The 16,423-nt window shown below is 40.0% G+C and overlaps 1 protein-coding gene across 1 annotated transcript in view; it reads right to left on the reverse strand.

Annotated features, from left to right (window-relative positions):
• UFM1 (ubiquitin fold modifier 1) overlaps positions 1-16,423 on the reverse strand; it is a 111,052-nt gene that overhangs the window by 65,788 nt on the left and 28,841 nt on the right. Inside the window, exons 2-3 of the mRNA XM_069205492.1 lie at positions 10,750-10,806; positions 3,852-3,909 (exon numbers count right to left, since the gene is read on the reverse strand). Coding sequence (XP_069061593.1) covers positions 3,852-3,909; positions 10,750-10,806 — 115 coding nt within the window. The remainder of the gene's footprint in view (positions 1-3,851; positions 3,910-10,749; positions 10,807-16,423) is intronic.

Consider the following 16,423-nt stretch of genomic DNA (forward strand, 5'->3'; position numbering starts at 1 on the left):
AATATGCAACATCCGATTGGGGGGATATTTGGGGCCCAGGAGGTGCAGTAGGGTATGAGGGCTGGAGTTATGGTGATTACACTTCGCAGTCCCTTATTACTGATGTTAAGGGCCAGCTTGAGGCAGGTCAGGAGATTATGGAATGCTCTGAGTTTTGTGAAGCCTTGTAAAAGTTTTTATCCAACACCTGTTTTGATACAGTGAGACCTTCCTCACTGGCAGAAGCCATATTCTCAGCTAGATTGAACCTTTATCTGAAAGAAAAATTACATAGAATCTCCCAGGAAAAACATATTTGCTATCTTTTTAGCAAAATGGGGGAGCATCCGACTCAGGATCTCACTCCTTGTATTCTGAATTTTCCTTTCGCTAGCCTTCAAGAAGGTCTAGGCAGCAATAGCGGTTTTCTTTGTATAGAAGACTGAATGACAAAAGAAAGAGGAATCAGACAGATGAGAAGGGGAAGTTTGGATCTCCCACTAGGAACAGTGTTCTTGACTATGGTGGGAGGGTGTCTCCACAGCCCATAGACAGAAGGCTAAAATGTTTCTTTATGGACTGGGAGGATTTCACTTCTGATGTGTGGGCCCGTCAGGTGACAAAGAAGGGATACAAGAAGGGATACCAGACAGAGTTTCTGGAGACACTGCTGTTCTTTGGGATCATTCCTACACCAGAACCTCAGTATGTAGTAGTTAAGTTGGCTGCAGAAGCAGTGATTCTCTATCTGATCAAGAAGATAGCAGCAGTCTAGGCTCTGAAAGTGGGACAACTGCAGTGGTGACTCAAAGAAGAGCCACTGAGCAGGGGATTTCCTCTTCAAACTCTGCCAGAGATTGTCTTAACAATAGATGCCATACCTTTGGGTTGGCATGCAACACTGAAGAGCAATGAGGCACAGGAAAAGTAGCCAGCAAAGACAAAACAAGAACGTCGAACTGGGAGGAGCTATCTGAAATTTTCCTGGCAATGTTACATTTCACGACAGACATTCTGAATCAACGTGTGTTGATCAGGACAGATAAGATGAAGGTAGTATTATAGATGAACTGACAAGGGGGAAAAACAAAGTGTGCCTCTCTCAATTTGGTTGCTTTGTGGGTTGGAGGTTTGGCAGAGAAACACCTTCTTTCCCTTTCAGAGAAGACATTTAGTTACTAAGGTTTTTCTATTGGTATCATAATCCAGAAGCATTGGATGTAGATGCTCTATCTTCACCTTAGCCTCCTCAGCTGCTGTAAGGGTTCCCAACTTTCCTTACCTGCTTTCAAGGTGAAGAGGAAAATGGAGGAGATTATTGTAGTGGTCCTGTTTTGGCTCTGTTGCTTTTGGTTTCCCCTTCCAAGGAGCCTGAATGTTCTTCCTGCATGGAGAGTTATATTTTCTCCCTTTTCTCTCAGGTGGGGTGCAAGCCTCTTCAGAAGATGGCTTTATTGGTCTGGCGATTGAAAGGATTTGGCTTCATGGAAGAGGGGTGCCTCAACATTTAGCTGAGATAATTCAGGGTGTTAGGTGCCTTTGTACTTTTAAGTCCTACTGTAAACACTGGAGGAAGTTTGATGAATGTTGTTCTCCTAAATCTTTATTAATAGCACAGTGCTAGATTTCTTTGGTCCTACAATTCTTGCTGGATGGTTTTCAGAAGCAATTAGCAGTACCTATACTGAGAGCCCCCAGCCTGCAATTAAGGCCTTTAGGGAACCATGGTCAGACTCTTAAAGACGTTTTCTATTTCAAGACTAATATATAGAACCTCTGTTCCTCCTTGGGATTTGCCTATAGTCCCCAAGGCTCTGCTGGGCCTGCCTTCTGAGCCACTGATAACAGCAGTTTTAAACTTTTTGTCATTTAAATGGGCCTTTCCAATGTCCACTATCTCAGCTTGAAGGATTAGTGAGCTGAGAGCCTTATTATGCAACCCCCCTTTCTTAAAGATTCTGGAGAATTGAGTTTTGCTTAAACACAATCAAGTTGTGTCCCTAAAGTAAGGTCCCAGTAGCATGGGCAACAAGAAGTATTGTTATCTGTGTTTATCCTTCTTCGACTTCCAAGGAGAAGAAATGTTTTAATTTGTTGGACATGAAGAGGGCAGTTGAGATTTATCTCCAAATGTCTAAGCTGTATAGGAAGGCTGAACATTTCTTAGTAACTTTTGGTGGTGCCAGTTTCTAATGTCATGCTAAGCAGATGGATTGGATCAACAATTTTTTGGCATATTCATTATTAATGTTTCTCTGCCTGAAGGAACACAGGGGAGAACCACTAGAGGGGTGGTAGCCTCTTGGGCCAAAACACAAGGGTTTCCCCTCTTAGACACCCGTACAGCATCTACAATAGCTTCAGTTCAAACCTTTGTTAAACACCATTGCACTGCCAGTGTTAGTGTTATGGAGGGTAAATGTTTTGGGGAAAATGTGTTGAATGCATATTTTTTCCACATAGTTTGAATCCTTTTGTTGGCACATCGAATATTTTGGTGTAGTGTGTTTTAAGTTTGATATTATGTCTGGGTTGGTTGTGAAGGCCAGCTTTTGCTTGGGTATTCCTCTAAAGTAAAGACTAGAACGAGGATATGGGGCATAAGTATAATGCCCAGTTACTAACCAGTAAATCTCATTATCCTTAGTCCATACTGTCCATGTCACAGTCGTTAAGACCCACTCTACTCACCATGACAGCTGCTATTTGTGTAGCTTGGTACCATCAGGAAGTGATGTGGGTTGAAGAATACACATACCACCCTAAGGTTGGGTGGGGTTACCCAATCACTTCCATTTTTTCTCTTCTAGTTAAAGCTGAGTCCACCTCAAAAGTAATGATTGTGATGAAAACAAAAGGGGCTATAGATAATGAGATTTACTGGTTAGTAACTGGGCATTACCATGCACATATAATGGTTGGGCCTCTATAAAAAAAAAAAACTTTGTTTTTGCTCTTATGTTCAGAAAGAAATACGGATGTGAACTCTCTAAAATTTAAAAGCTTACAGTATTTATTTGGCCGTCTTAAAAGGTTTTCTGCTGGTTTCATGGAAACTGGGAAGTCAAACTGGTTTGTGTGCTGGGCGAAAGAGCAAAATACATGGAAAGACTCAATTGTGACTGCAGGATGGGGTAGGTAAATAAGGTGAAAAAGACAAATAGTCATCTACTCACATTTGGAAGAAAAATTTAGATGCCGTAAGAAGAATAGGGTGACCAGATATTAGGAAGCAAAAACTGGAACAAGCTGGACATAGGAGTAGGACTAAAGCCTTTAGTTTTACTGGTCACCCCAACAAACAATGCAAATTAAAAATAGTTCCCCAACGCTAGCTATGGAAGGACAAAGTATCCAATCAAAACAAAATGAGCCTAAAATGCTCCTCTGGGCAGGTCAACCACAAGAATAAGAAGGAAAAGTATTGAATTATTAGTGGAGAGCTGAAACAGATAAACAATCCATCCAATTATGAGCATGGGGCGAACACAAAGGCCACTCTAAGTATATGTATTATTTGTTACAGTGCTAAAGCTGCCTGTAGCAAGATACCAAAAATGAACAGACACAAATGAGACGTGAACATGACTTCTAATCCGTTTCAAGGAAACATTTTTAGAAAATGTATGAAGGTTGTATATCATAATTGTACAGCAGTCAATATATTACCTTGCAATGGCTGTAGAAATGGGGAGAGCATAATGGAGGGGGAGAGGAAAGAGGAAAGTGGGAGGAAGAGAATAGGAATGTGGGAGGAGAATAGGAATGTGGGAGGAGGAGAAATGAAGAGCAAGAGAGGGTAAAAGACAGGAGAAATGGATGGAGAGAGGAGAAGAGAAGGGGGGTAGCTATAGCCTATAGTTAAAACATACCTCCTCTGCCGCAAACTTCAAAACTGCTGTAAAAGGAGTGCCTTCAGGTACGCTTAATCTGAAACAGAAATAAATCATAGTGAGCTGTGCGTTACAGCATGTATATCAGCCTTTATGAACATATAAGTACACATACAAGCTATAATGCTGGCTTCTCCACAAAAAACACTACAAAGTGAAGTAATTCCAGAGTTAAGGTAAAGCCTTCATCTTCTAATCTAGCCATGACATACAAAGTCATCAAGGCCTTTTTCCTAACTAAAGAACTAGTGTTGGAGTTTGATTTTAAATCAAGTGGTTCACAGTTGCTGGAATATTCGTCTCCTGATAGTGAAAGGTTGTCAAAGAGGTCAGCCTAGCCTGAGCCCCCAACATCAGACAGAGACAGCAAAGTATAAGATAAATGGTTAACATAATTTTAACCATCTCACTTTTACAGAACAAGTGAGAGCAAAACAATTAGGAAATTTACCTCTCAACACAATGGTATCCACCAGATGCCTGTATGTGCAAACTTTAGGCCAAATGGCATCGGACCTTACTGTTATTGGATAACACACACAAGTTTTCATGTTTATTTTGTCCTTGGGACAAGCAGCCCAAACCTTTTGGCTGCCTTTTTACAGTACTACATCATGGAGCCAGGAAGGGAATTGTCTGCAGTTGAGGTACTATTTCTATCCATATGTTAATGCTGTTTGAACTGGTATTTATTGCTCATTAATAGAAAGCCTTTATTATTAAGGTGAACGATGTACATAAATGTTGTAAGCTCATGCTGCACTACTGACCGCTGTTCCAGTAAGAAAAATGTGTACACACCTTTGTAAAGTTTAACAGTATGAGGCTACGAATAATGCTCCAGAATGCTCGCTGATTAGATGAAAACATTTGCAGAAGCTTGAAAGCAAGATTGATAATTCTTTGCTTTTAACATAAAATGTGCACAAACAAATGCAACTAGGAAAAACATGTTTTGCTACACTACTGTGAAATTTTTGCTACCATTTCTTTGAAGCATCATTTAGTAAAATGTGCTGATGCATGCTAATATTTCCAAAAAATATTCATAATGGAAAATCAGTGTAACCAGTTGCAATAAGATTATGGGAAACATGAAAACAAACAAGCATTGGCCAAACCAATAGGTCTGACATTGGTGGTCAGTCTTTTGATTTTGTCAATGTGTCAATGTGTGTCATGTTTTGACATGGCTTTTCCAAAACTTTATTGTTGAGGAGCTGCCGGGCCCTCACCATTGTAACAAAGATTGGCAAAAAGCAAAAATATTTTTTAGTCTCAAAAAGCACACATTAACACACTACAAGAACAAAACGACTGTGTGCTGACGTGTCCCTTGTGAAAGAGCACACTATCACTCACAGTGAAACTGGCAGATAGGGATAGGAAGAGAGGGAGAGAGAGAGAGAATTTTAATCAAAACAAAAGGTCTTGGTTAATGCCAGACATAATGAGGGGCCCAATTCTTAAAGGAAGTCACAAAGGTGGGTCCATGGGTATGTCTTTGCTTTGGTGCAGATTAATGTATTTCATGAATTCACAAACATCTATCGAAATAGACCAGGAAATTGTACTCCAAGAATATATTTGAGAACTGTATTTTAGCACGAGCAAATATAAATGAGTAGATTTACTCATGCGAGAATCTGTTGAATGTTTACAAGTTCACTTTTCCTTCAACCACTTTTTTTCTCCAACCATGGAAGAAGCTTTTTACATTTTCCTTTGTTAGGAGTAAATTTCGAAAACATTCAAGGGCATTCCAAACCTAGAACTATTGCTTAGCGCTACATTAACCCCAGTATGTAGATCTGTGGAAAGGTGGCAAAATAAGGAAATTGCTAGTGTTCAAGCCCTACTATGGTATTACTCCTGGGATAATCAGAGTGGCTATTATCAGAGCTCTTAAATAATGAGATTGCTCCCATAATGTGTTGCCGCACTACAACCCACCAACGGGACAAACAGATTTTTTTCAGCGGAGAAGTAGATTTATGAAGCAACATGTCCATGGACAATTAGATATTACATTAAATTCAGGTTGTCAAATATGGTAATGGTGGCTTCTCCACATTAAAACAAAAAAGTGAAGGAATTCCCAACTTAGGGTAATGCCTTCGTCTTCGACTCTAACCGTGCCACACTAAGTCATTAAGGGCTTTTTAATATTTAAAGGATTGGTTTTTGGGTATCATTTTAACTCAAGTGGCTAACAATTTCTGGAATATGCGTCTCCTGAGAGGGAAAAGTTGCCCAAGAGGTCAGTCTAGCCTGAGCCCCAACTCTGGAAAGGGAAGCATAAGGCAGATGATTAATATCATGTTAACCATCTCACTGTTACTAAAAAAGTGCAAGCACAAAAAGTAGGAAATTTATCTCCCAACACGATGGGTCTCCACCACAAGATGCATGCATGTGCAAAATTTGGGTCCAACGGCATCAAACCCTCCTGTTCTGGATAATAGAATATAGTTTCCATTACAGGAAATAGTCAGTGAAATATTAGCCAGTTTCTGCGAGCAGCAATTAATTCAGACAGTCATAAAACAGATAGCCTATGACTTCTAAGAGGGAGAAAAATGCATAACTAATTTATGTAAAATACAAATAAATATCAATATATGAGGAGAATAAATAAGACTTCCCAATATTTCATGAGAAACAGAGTATAGGTTTTAGCAAGAATAAACCTGAAGTTATATGTAACAATTTCTGACGACATGGTTAACATCGAACATTCCTTCTTTGACGTAAAGAAAAACTGGTTTCTGATGAATACATTTAAAGGCAAATGCCTCGCCTTTAGAATACTTCCAGTCACCACAAAGGATCCAAAAGCCATTGATCTCATGAACTGGCTGGTGGCAGCACTGGATAGTGCAGAGACCTTGCATCGCATCTATAAGTGACAGCGCAGAACCTAATATAGGTACCACCACAGTAAGAGGAAGTTGGTTTCTGCCTTTCCACTCCCTTCAAAGTAGAGATGGAGCTTTGCTCCTACACTTTGTTAGGTTTGTCATCAACATCAAAACTAAAAGAAAACATTTTTATTCTTAAACTAAGACAATGTGCTAATTAAATGCTTCTGGCCTAGAAGGCACTGGCTTCAAACTGTGCTGTGATTGCAGGAGGCTGATGTCAGTCACTGATCCTGATGTATAAGAAGTAATGGAAAAACCAAAAACTGAGAAACCACACTGGAAGAAACTAGCTCAGAGAGAACCCATTTTAAAGTGAGACAATTTTATTGAAATAGAAATAAAATGAAAATTAAAGTAAAGATAATTTTAAGGAAAGATCCAAAATTACACATTTGGGACAAGATTCGGTATAATGAGGGTTTTTTGGGTTCAGGGATGATGTTTAGGTGCAATGAGGGGGTTTCAGAATTCAAGGATGTGTGGAGTTTAGGGGTGGGGAGGGATCTTTAGGGATCAGGCATGGGTGGCATGTAGGAGTGGTGAGGTTTTTTTGTTTTAAAGTTTTATGGATGGGTGGAGTTGAGGGATGGTGAGTGTTTTTAAGGTTCAGTGATGGGTAGAGTTCTGGCATGGTGAAGGGTGTTTAATGTTTTGGAATGGGTGGAGTTTACAGTGGTTTGGGGGTTTAAGAGTTTGGGGATAGTGGAGTTTATATAAAGAAAAGGTTTTTAGGGTTAAGGGATGAGGAGTTTAGGAGTCATGAGGGGTTTAAGGAGTCAATAGGTGGTTTGCAGGGGTGGTGAGCGTTTTTTAGGGTTCAGAGATGAGTGGAGGATGGGGGGGTTGGATTTTAAGGAATCCGGGATGGGTGGGGTTTAGGCACAGAAAGGGTATTTGGGTTCAATAATGGGTGGATTTCAGTGGTAGGGAGGGTGTTTCAGGTTGAGAGATGGGTAGAATTCAAGGGTGGTAAAAGTTCAGCAAATTAAAAGGCATCCACAGTAACTGTTTGATAATGTAAAAGAAAGAAATCCGAAATACGTCCCATGAAGTAACAGACTGAAATAAATACCTTCAACAAAAAAGTTTCTGAAAGTAAGACCATTTCATATACACCTTAAAACTAAGTATGCAGAAGCCAAATTAGAAAAAAAAAAAACATTCTATGAATTGATTTATATGAAATGGTAAATGCTATTTATCCTGAAAATTTCCATTAAACTGTGTACATGAAATATGATATTCTATTAAATTGTTTTTCTATAAAATCACATACAACCCACTGATCCATATGATTTCCTGCCAGTGGTGTCTGTGGTGTCTAGGACAAATAAAAGTCATGCCACAAATGCTCCCTGATGTATCCAAAGGTCATCAGGCACTGGAGGCAAACTAGACATTGCAGATAGGATGCACGCTATCGGACCCGTTCCAAGCCATGAGCCCATTCCAGATCCGGTTCCCACTCCAAGTCGCTGTCTTCAAAACTTCAAAGACAAAGTCAAAGGACAACTTCTGCAATAAGTGGAAAAAGGTCCAAGTATGAATCGTCTCACCACTCTTATGTCAGGGAGTGGCTACGCAGTTGACACTCTAAGGATTCAACTTTGATGCCATCATCAGACTCTGAGCATACCTCGAGACTAGTCCCAGCATGGAATATGTGATGGAACAACTAAGTCCTAAACAACTACTTGCCGAAACCACTACTGCTAAACAACTAAAAAGTCTCTACAACGAAGTACTGAACAACTACTGTCTAAACAACGATTTTGCCTGAATACTGAATTTTAAGGTAGGTGTTTCTTTTTTGTTATGGTTTATTAGCTGTTTAGAATGTGTGTGTGTATATATATATATATATATATATATATATATATATATATATATATATATATATATATATATATATTCTAAACATACACATAAATATATACAAACAGAGTTGGAATCCCCACTATGGCTCCCCACTTAGAAAAGCAGCTGTTTTGAGATAGTCTCAGGAGCTGTAAAAGTCTTAGAACCTAAAACTAATATCACAGACCAAAGCACATCTCTTGGCAGAGATTTTGCAGACTTGGCTTGAGACCACAGAGCCCGTGTTGTAGTTTAATGAGTCTCTAGAGAAGGCTTTGAAGGTGACCTGGTCTAAGCCACACTTAGTACCACCTGTAAGCTGCCCAGTAGGTAGGTTTCATAGGTTTGCCCCAGGTGATACAGCCTTTTTGACCCAGGATCCCACACATAAGATTGAGATCATTCGAGCTTCTACTAGTAGGGTGAGTCCAAATGCATTCCCTACTGTGCCTCTGGACAAGGAATCAAAGCACATTGAACATTTTTTCTTCTGCTGGTTTGGTTTTGTGGTCCTGAATGTCGTTTGCCTATTAGAAGGAAATACCCATGGTCTCTTGGACTTAGCCATCATGATCTAAAGAACACTCGAGTGATGTGTAATGGGGATTTTGGGAGGTGTTTCCAAACCATTCCCCAGATGGTTCAGCTTGGGCGTTTGATCTACGAGCTGTCAAAATGTCATCATGTCTTCTAAATTCATCAGCTAGTTCTTCACAGCCTCTCTTTCACAAACAAAGTGATAAAATGTAGTGAACCCCTGGAAGCTTACACCAGTTGCAGTATCAGGAAAGAGCAGCAAAAGCAGTTTTAAAGTGATAGGTGTACATGATGTATGTATACTCCAACTATTTTATTCAGACTGAGCACTAACATCTAAACTTAGATAGCTGCATGAAAGGCTTTCGGACATCTCTTGGTGGTTTATGACTCTCCTCTTAATATGGTCTGATTATCACCTCTACAAAGGACATAAAGTACACTTTCATAGAAGTTTTGGAAACATATTCTGTAATGCAAGAGCTCCTTTCCATTCACTAGGTAAACAAACTTGAGCGCCTGCCAGCCATGACAGCAATGTAAATCATTATAAATAAATGATGTGGCCTGTTAGAGCCATGCAGTGAGAGACAGTGAAATGACAGCAGGGGATTGAATAAAGGACCAGAGACATGAGAAGACACAATTGTGTGTGGGCCAGTGAGAAACGGTAGTGGAGCAAAAAGCACTGAGATGAGGCTATGGCAGACAGACATCTTAAGACTCAAGGGGTAAAGTTTCCAGGCATGAGTCAGGATAATCAAAGAGCAAAGGGAAGGGCCTAGGGTTATGATGGAATAGCAAAGAACTTAGTTCAGGGACTTGTGGAGTTTGAAACAGAAGAGTCTTTTAGTTTTTGACTCCCGCCTTACCAGAGAGTGCAGGTGGTGAGCTGTACAAGCTGTCCCTCCTGTAGCTTCTCTCAGCTCCCAGGGTGCTGTGTGTGCTTCAGCCTTGAAACAGTGCTGGCTAATTTCAGCAATCCACCCTCTAGCAGCCAATGTAATCACACAGTCGCCTCTAAGCTCCACCAAGGGCTATTTCCTCAAAACACAAGGAATATTTTTTGCTATAGGTGGCCTCTGAACTCCACAACCAATGCCAGGCTAGAGTCCAGTTATGGCTACACATGTTTAAGCCTACCTGATTGGCAGAGAGCACTAAAGTGCCACAGCCCTGTCCCAGTTTACTGTAATTCAATGTTTAGTTGTCCGTCAGAAAAAACATACATTAAATCTTCGTGTCCCTTATCTTACTCAACATGTCTTGTGTGTCGGGCAACAGACATTTCCTTCTCCTGACTGAATACGTGGGCTTGGGAGCAGCGAGAGGAGAATGGAAACCAGAAAACTTGAGCAATTACTAGTTGGTGATAACATGAAAACAAGCAGGTAGTGAAGCAGTCCGGAGTATTTTTCCACTTCATGGAAAAATTAGAGGGCAAACAGTTAACGGATGTGGGTGGTGACATTCAAAGACTCATCCACTGATTGGTAGAATATGCTGGGTTATGGAATAGATTTTTCACATCAGTAATCACTAAAAGGTCCAACACTTACACTTTGTAAGGGAGGCGCGGGTCTGAAGTCAAGGTGATCTTAAAAGTAGCTTTCGACCTGACAGAAAGAAAATTAAGATATAGTGAACACAATTTACATATGTTAAATACTGACAAGCCAGAGTTGTTTATGCAAGTTCTTAAAAGGTTATGAATGCTACAGCAGACCTTAAAGCGAAAAAGCTAAATTCAACTGTAATATTCTCATGAAGAAATAACGGCACTGTAATCAAAAGATGTGTTATAACCACTAGTTGCACTGCATTTGGCCTAAAAGTAGTGAAAGAATGTAAGGCATAATGTTACAGAACCTTTTTCTACATTTATGTTCAAGGAAATAACACCAGCTTGTTAGTAGTAATCTATCACAAGTTACCCATGTGACACAGTATTATTCAGTTTGTCATGTGGTGTTACTATATCACGCCACATCCATGTCATGGGTAAAACATGGGCTTTTGAACATAAGATCAACGGGTTTAAAGTGTTCTTGAGTAGAGTCATATAACAAATGCAGTTGTTAAAATAAGTTATTTGTAGAAACAAATTAATTAAAGAGACTGAATTAACAGACTGCATTAGGAGTTTGTGGTCTTTGCAATGGCAGTTAAAGTGCCATTTAGAAGCCACTGAAACATCAGTATATATATATATATATATATATATATATATATATATATATATATATGTATATATATATATATATATATATATATATAAATGTATATATATGTATATACACACAGTGGTTTTTTTAATATCACATAGCATGCAGGCAAGTCACTGGATATAGGGGATCATGTGCATTAACTGTAATAACCACTTGCAAGGCATTTTATGAACGAATTCAGTGCGATGCCATAAGTAGGTCTAGGTATTTCAATTGTAAACACAATTGGTACTGGCATTGGTGAACTATATTGTTTAGCGTGTGTAGTACAGCTTCATTTAAATTGAAAGGGAATAAAAAACAAAACAAATCAGCAGTGAAAATAATAAAGGCAACAATGCCCCCATTGTGGTTACATAGTTGCATGTTCATGCTAGAAACTAGGAATATTAGTAATTTAAACCAGCAACTGAACAGAATATTTCAGGCAGGTGATTTATCACAAAGTTTTCTTAATAGACGACCCAGAGATTAAGTTTAGATACAAACTACAATGGGTTTGTCTAATTAGTCAAAGGCGAAGCAATAATCATCAGGACTCCTAATATATAGGAGTCCGAGAAGACGTTGAGAGCATCTAACAAAATCAGCACATACCATGCAGAGGACTACAAAAACGTTGTGGTATATCTGCATCGGAAGAGTGTTTCGGCTTGGTGCTGGTTAAGCAGAATGAATAAGTGCAAAATGTTGAACCAGCAGCCCATCTGGGGAGAAGCAGAGTGAAACAAAATAAAGCTGAAGCGATCCGCAGCACTGGGAGGCAAGAGGTCACAGTGGACCCAATGAAATGTGCATCTTAACTTGCTCTCTGGTTCGTCTATTAAAAATGCTTAGTGATAATGTTCTCTGTATCACGAGTGTGTCACTTCTGAGGACCGAGCACAACACTTCACCATCTCACTGTACACTGAATTGTTGTTAGATGAACATTTGTAAATATATATGATTATTTAATAATAAAAATGATTATTTGATTTCCATGACACTTTGATATGAGGGACCATATTTCCCTTGCTATGTAGGGAAACAACATTTTAGCATGTGAAAAGTGGGTTTGGGATGTATAAAAGCCAGACGAGGCTTACATGCCCCTCTCTTAAAAAACCTTGGTTGGCTCACAGGCAATTCAGAACCAGCTTGGATGCAAAGCATCCTGTTTATTTCTGCATGACCTATTGCCTAAGAGGAGAACACATAAGAGACCAGATCTTCTATCTGTCTTAAAACCTCACTTCCCAGACCTGATTCCAAGACAGAAAGTTTCATGATGTGGCTAAAAGGGAAATCCCTACATGCATCTACTGGGAAGCCTGTCTGTTTGGTGAGCCAGAGTCTGGAAGCCTTAGTAATCAGGAGCAGTCACACGTCTGTGACTAGAAAGAGCAGCTGAACAGGGACACTCTAAAAAGAGAGCTGGATTCAGTAGAAAAAACCCTTAAGAACAGAAATATTAATTAGATTATGGGATTCTAGCTGTACAATCTTGATTCTTTGAAACAGCAAAATCTAAATCCAATTTCAACCTCTTCTGAATGGGATTTACATCAAAGATCGAATTGCTGCACATCTGACTATCTTCCTCAGAAAGCCTGACTGTTTTGAAGCCATCATTTTGACGTTTTGTGGCTGGATTTCTGACTGAGACAAAACCTGACAATTCCATTGTAGCAAATTGCCCTTTTTGCAGGGTTAACCCCAAACATTTTGCCTTCTTCCTCCTATTTGTCTGATCTGTGTTTTTCTGGTTTTAGGACTCTGGGCACTTTAACACTGCTAACCAGTGCCAAAGTGCAGGCGCTCTCTGTATAAATTGGATAGGTGATTGGTTTATCCATGATTGGCATATATGATTTAGTGGCAAGTCCCTCGTAAAGTGCACTGTGTGTGTACAGGGCCTATAAATCCAATGCTATTAGTGGGCCTGCATCACTTATTGTGCAACCCACGTGCATAGCTCTGAAAACCTGTCTCAGACCTGCCACTACAGGCTTACCTCTTCCACAGGATAACATGGGGATTGACTTGAGATATCTTTTAAGTGCAGTTTAACAGAGTGAGCAGATAAAGATCTGAAGTTTGGGGTCTCTGAGCTCACAATTTAAAAATACATCTTTTGGTGGAGTTGGTTTTTAAACTGTAGGTTTGGATTTGAAAAAAACTATTTTAGAAAGTGGGCATTTTCTTGCTTAACCATTCTGTGCCATGCCTGGCTGTGGAATACATGTCTGGGTCAGACTGACAGTTGGGCTGTTTGTGAATTCACTCTAGACAGTCACACAAAGGGAGCTGAGGTGTGTCCTGCATTTCCTGATAAGTCTTTTTGGGCTACAATACAGGGAGTAGCTGACACCTATACCTACATAGGGCTGTGCCTGTCCTTACACAAAGCAGTCTACAACCCCCTAGAGTGTGTCTGGGGCCAAGACAGGGAGAGGCAGGGTCTTTTGCACTACCAAGACTTTCCTTTGATGTGTGCCTACTCCAAAGGCAGAAATTAATATAAGTATTAGACTGCTGACCCCAAAACTTTAGAGCACTTCTGGATCAAGAGGAGACTGACAGGGAGAAGAGCTAGATGCTTGAGGAGGACGGGTCACTCTGCCTGTTGCAGTTCTGGCCTGCTGCTTCTGTCCTTGGAGTGAAAGGACTGGACTTTGTTTTCTATATCCTGCCTGTGAAGTTTCTCCAAGGGCTTGAACTGAGCTTGCCTCCTGATGTGAAGTCTCAGAGACATTAAAGCCTTCATCTGCCAGTGCTAGGCTCTTCTGCTCAGAGTCCTAACTTGCTAAGTGGTGCCAAATCCAGTCCTTGGGCCCATAGAAGTGGTAGCTGGTACCCTGAGTGAAAATCCAAGCACCAGAGTCGTTGCAGCAGAAAAATCGACGCAGCGCCTGTACCGCAGCTACAAAATTGATGCAGTGCCTCCTTCAGCCCGGATCCATTGTTGCCGTTCGTCCGTATTTTCCACGCATCATCCCTGGGCATCAAATTTTTAACATCGCCGAACAGACCCGAGGTTGCGTGTCCGTAAATAGATGCATTGTCCTCCTGTGGGGAAAGAAACAATGCATCGCCTGCTCGGCGGGGGAAGAATTGACGCACTGCCTCACTTGCGAGTAAGGAATTGATGCATTGCTTGCTTTTCTGATGCATCACCTCCGTTGGGGCTTAATTTAACTGAGATAAGATTCAAATTGTGTCAGTGGCAATCCTATTCCTCACCCTCAAAACCCTCCCATGAGAGGTGAAACTGCCAACCTCCTTGAGGTGCAGTCTACCACAAAAACCCTTGTCATCTTTATTAATGCAAATGTCTCACTGAACACCCAAACAGAGAAGATCCCAGCACCTCCCTCAAACATCCCAAAAATCACAAACATACTACTCTCCATTCTCTTAAAGTCACTGCCATTACCAGGGGTTTGTGGATTCCCTAAGATGGGACAGAGAAAACAGCCAAAATGTAGCTAAATGTGGTGTTTTGGGGGAAAAATAGTAAAAAAGTGCTCTGGATGAAAGTGGATTTAAAAAAAAAAAAATGTTCAATAAAACTGGCATGAACTAATAGTTTGCTGTATTAGAATAACCATCTGCCCAGCTTTCAGGAACATGCAGAGCTGAATAATAAAAAATACCACAGTTTGGGCATTTTTCAAAGAGGTACCCCATTGTTTTCTATTTTTTTTGTCCTCTCAACCTACTTCCAAGTTTGTGGTGGAAACCAGTGTGAAACTCAAGGGTGATCCTGAAAACCTAAGGATTTTGGAAAAGTAGACAGTGCTGAATTCAACAAGGTAATGTGTGTAGATCCCTCAAGGTTTTCACAAAGAAACTAACAGTTGAAATAAAGAAATACTCAAAATGAGTAGGAAAAAACAACGATTTGTGACACCATTTTCATCTGTAACTCTTTGTACAATGACCAATTTACAAAAGCAATATACAAGTATATCTGCTAAGCCCTTCTGGTTTCGGTGTTGTAAAGGGTTTGTAGGTTTTCCAAGAACCCAAGGTACCCAGAGCCTTAAAATGTTTTTTCATTGTGTATGAGCATAGACCAATTCCTATGGTAAAATATGTAGACTGAAAAATGGGTATCAAAGAAACATATGTATTTCTGAAATAGGCACGAGATATGGATTTTAGGAGCATTGGTTATTTGAACATCTCTGAATTTGTGGGTACCCATGCTAGCATATTATTTAGAGAGTATTTTTCAACATGTCTTATTTCTTACCCAATCGCTTACATTTGTAAAGCACAAATGCAGTGAAATCTAATTGGTAATAACAAATATCGTACTCGCCTGTCCTCCCATAATCTTCTGATAAAAATGGTACCTCACTTGTGCGGGTAGGCCTAGTGCCTATGACAGGAAACGGTCCAAAATGCAAACTGGATACATCACATTTTTCCACTCAAAACAGACCTGATTTTATTTTTATTTTTTACAAAGTGGGTAGCTGTACATTTTGGGCACTAGCTCAGCAGGCACAAAGAGAAACGTAGCAAAAGTGTAAATTTTTTAAAACTAGACACCTAGGGGAATCCAGGATGGGGTGACACAGGGCTCTTGCCAGGTTGTTTTACTCAGAATCCCTTGCAAACCTTAAACTGTGACTAAAAAAGCACATTTTCCTCACATTTCTGTGATGGAATGTTCTAGAATCTGCAGGGAACCACAAACTTCAGGATTTGAGAAAGGTGAACGAGATTGTCAATGCATATTGTCCGGTGGTACCAAGTCCTGCTGTGATTTTGTTTCAGATCCCTTGTGAAGCAGACTTGTTTTCTGTCATTTACTTGTGTCAGGCATTATTTTCTGTTCCGCTTCATGAGGATAGTTTATTTCTATTCTCATTTAAATTTGGAAGCTATGTATATTTCTGGTGGTGTTCTCATCAGGGGTATACTGAGTCACCATTCATTTTCAACAAGATCTTTAAAAAGAATGTAGAGTCCCTAAACATGCTGTTTCATTCAGTCTTAATTCAGCACATTG

The sequence above is a fragment of the Pleurodeles waltl genome, chromosome 8 (genome assembly GCF_031143425.1).
Source record: "Pleurodeles waltl isolate 20211129_DDA chromosome 8, aPleWal1.hap1.20221129, whole genome shotgun sequence".
In the NCBI taxonomy this organism is placed as follows: Eukaryota; Metazoa; Chordata; class Amphibia; order Caudata; family Salamandridae; genus Pleurodeles; species Pleurodeles waltl.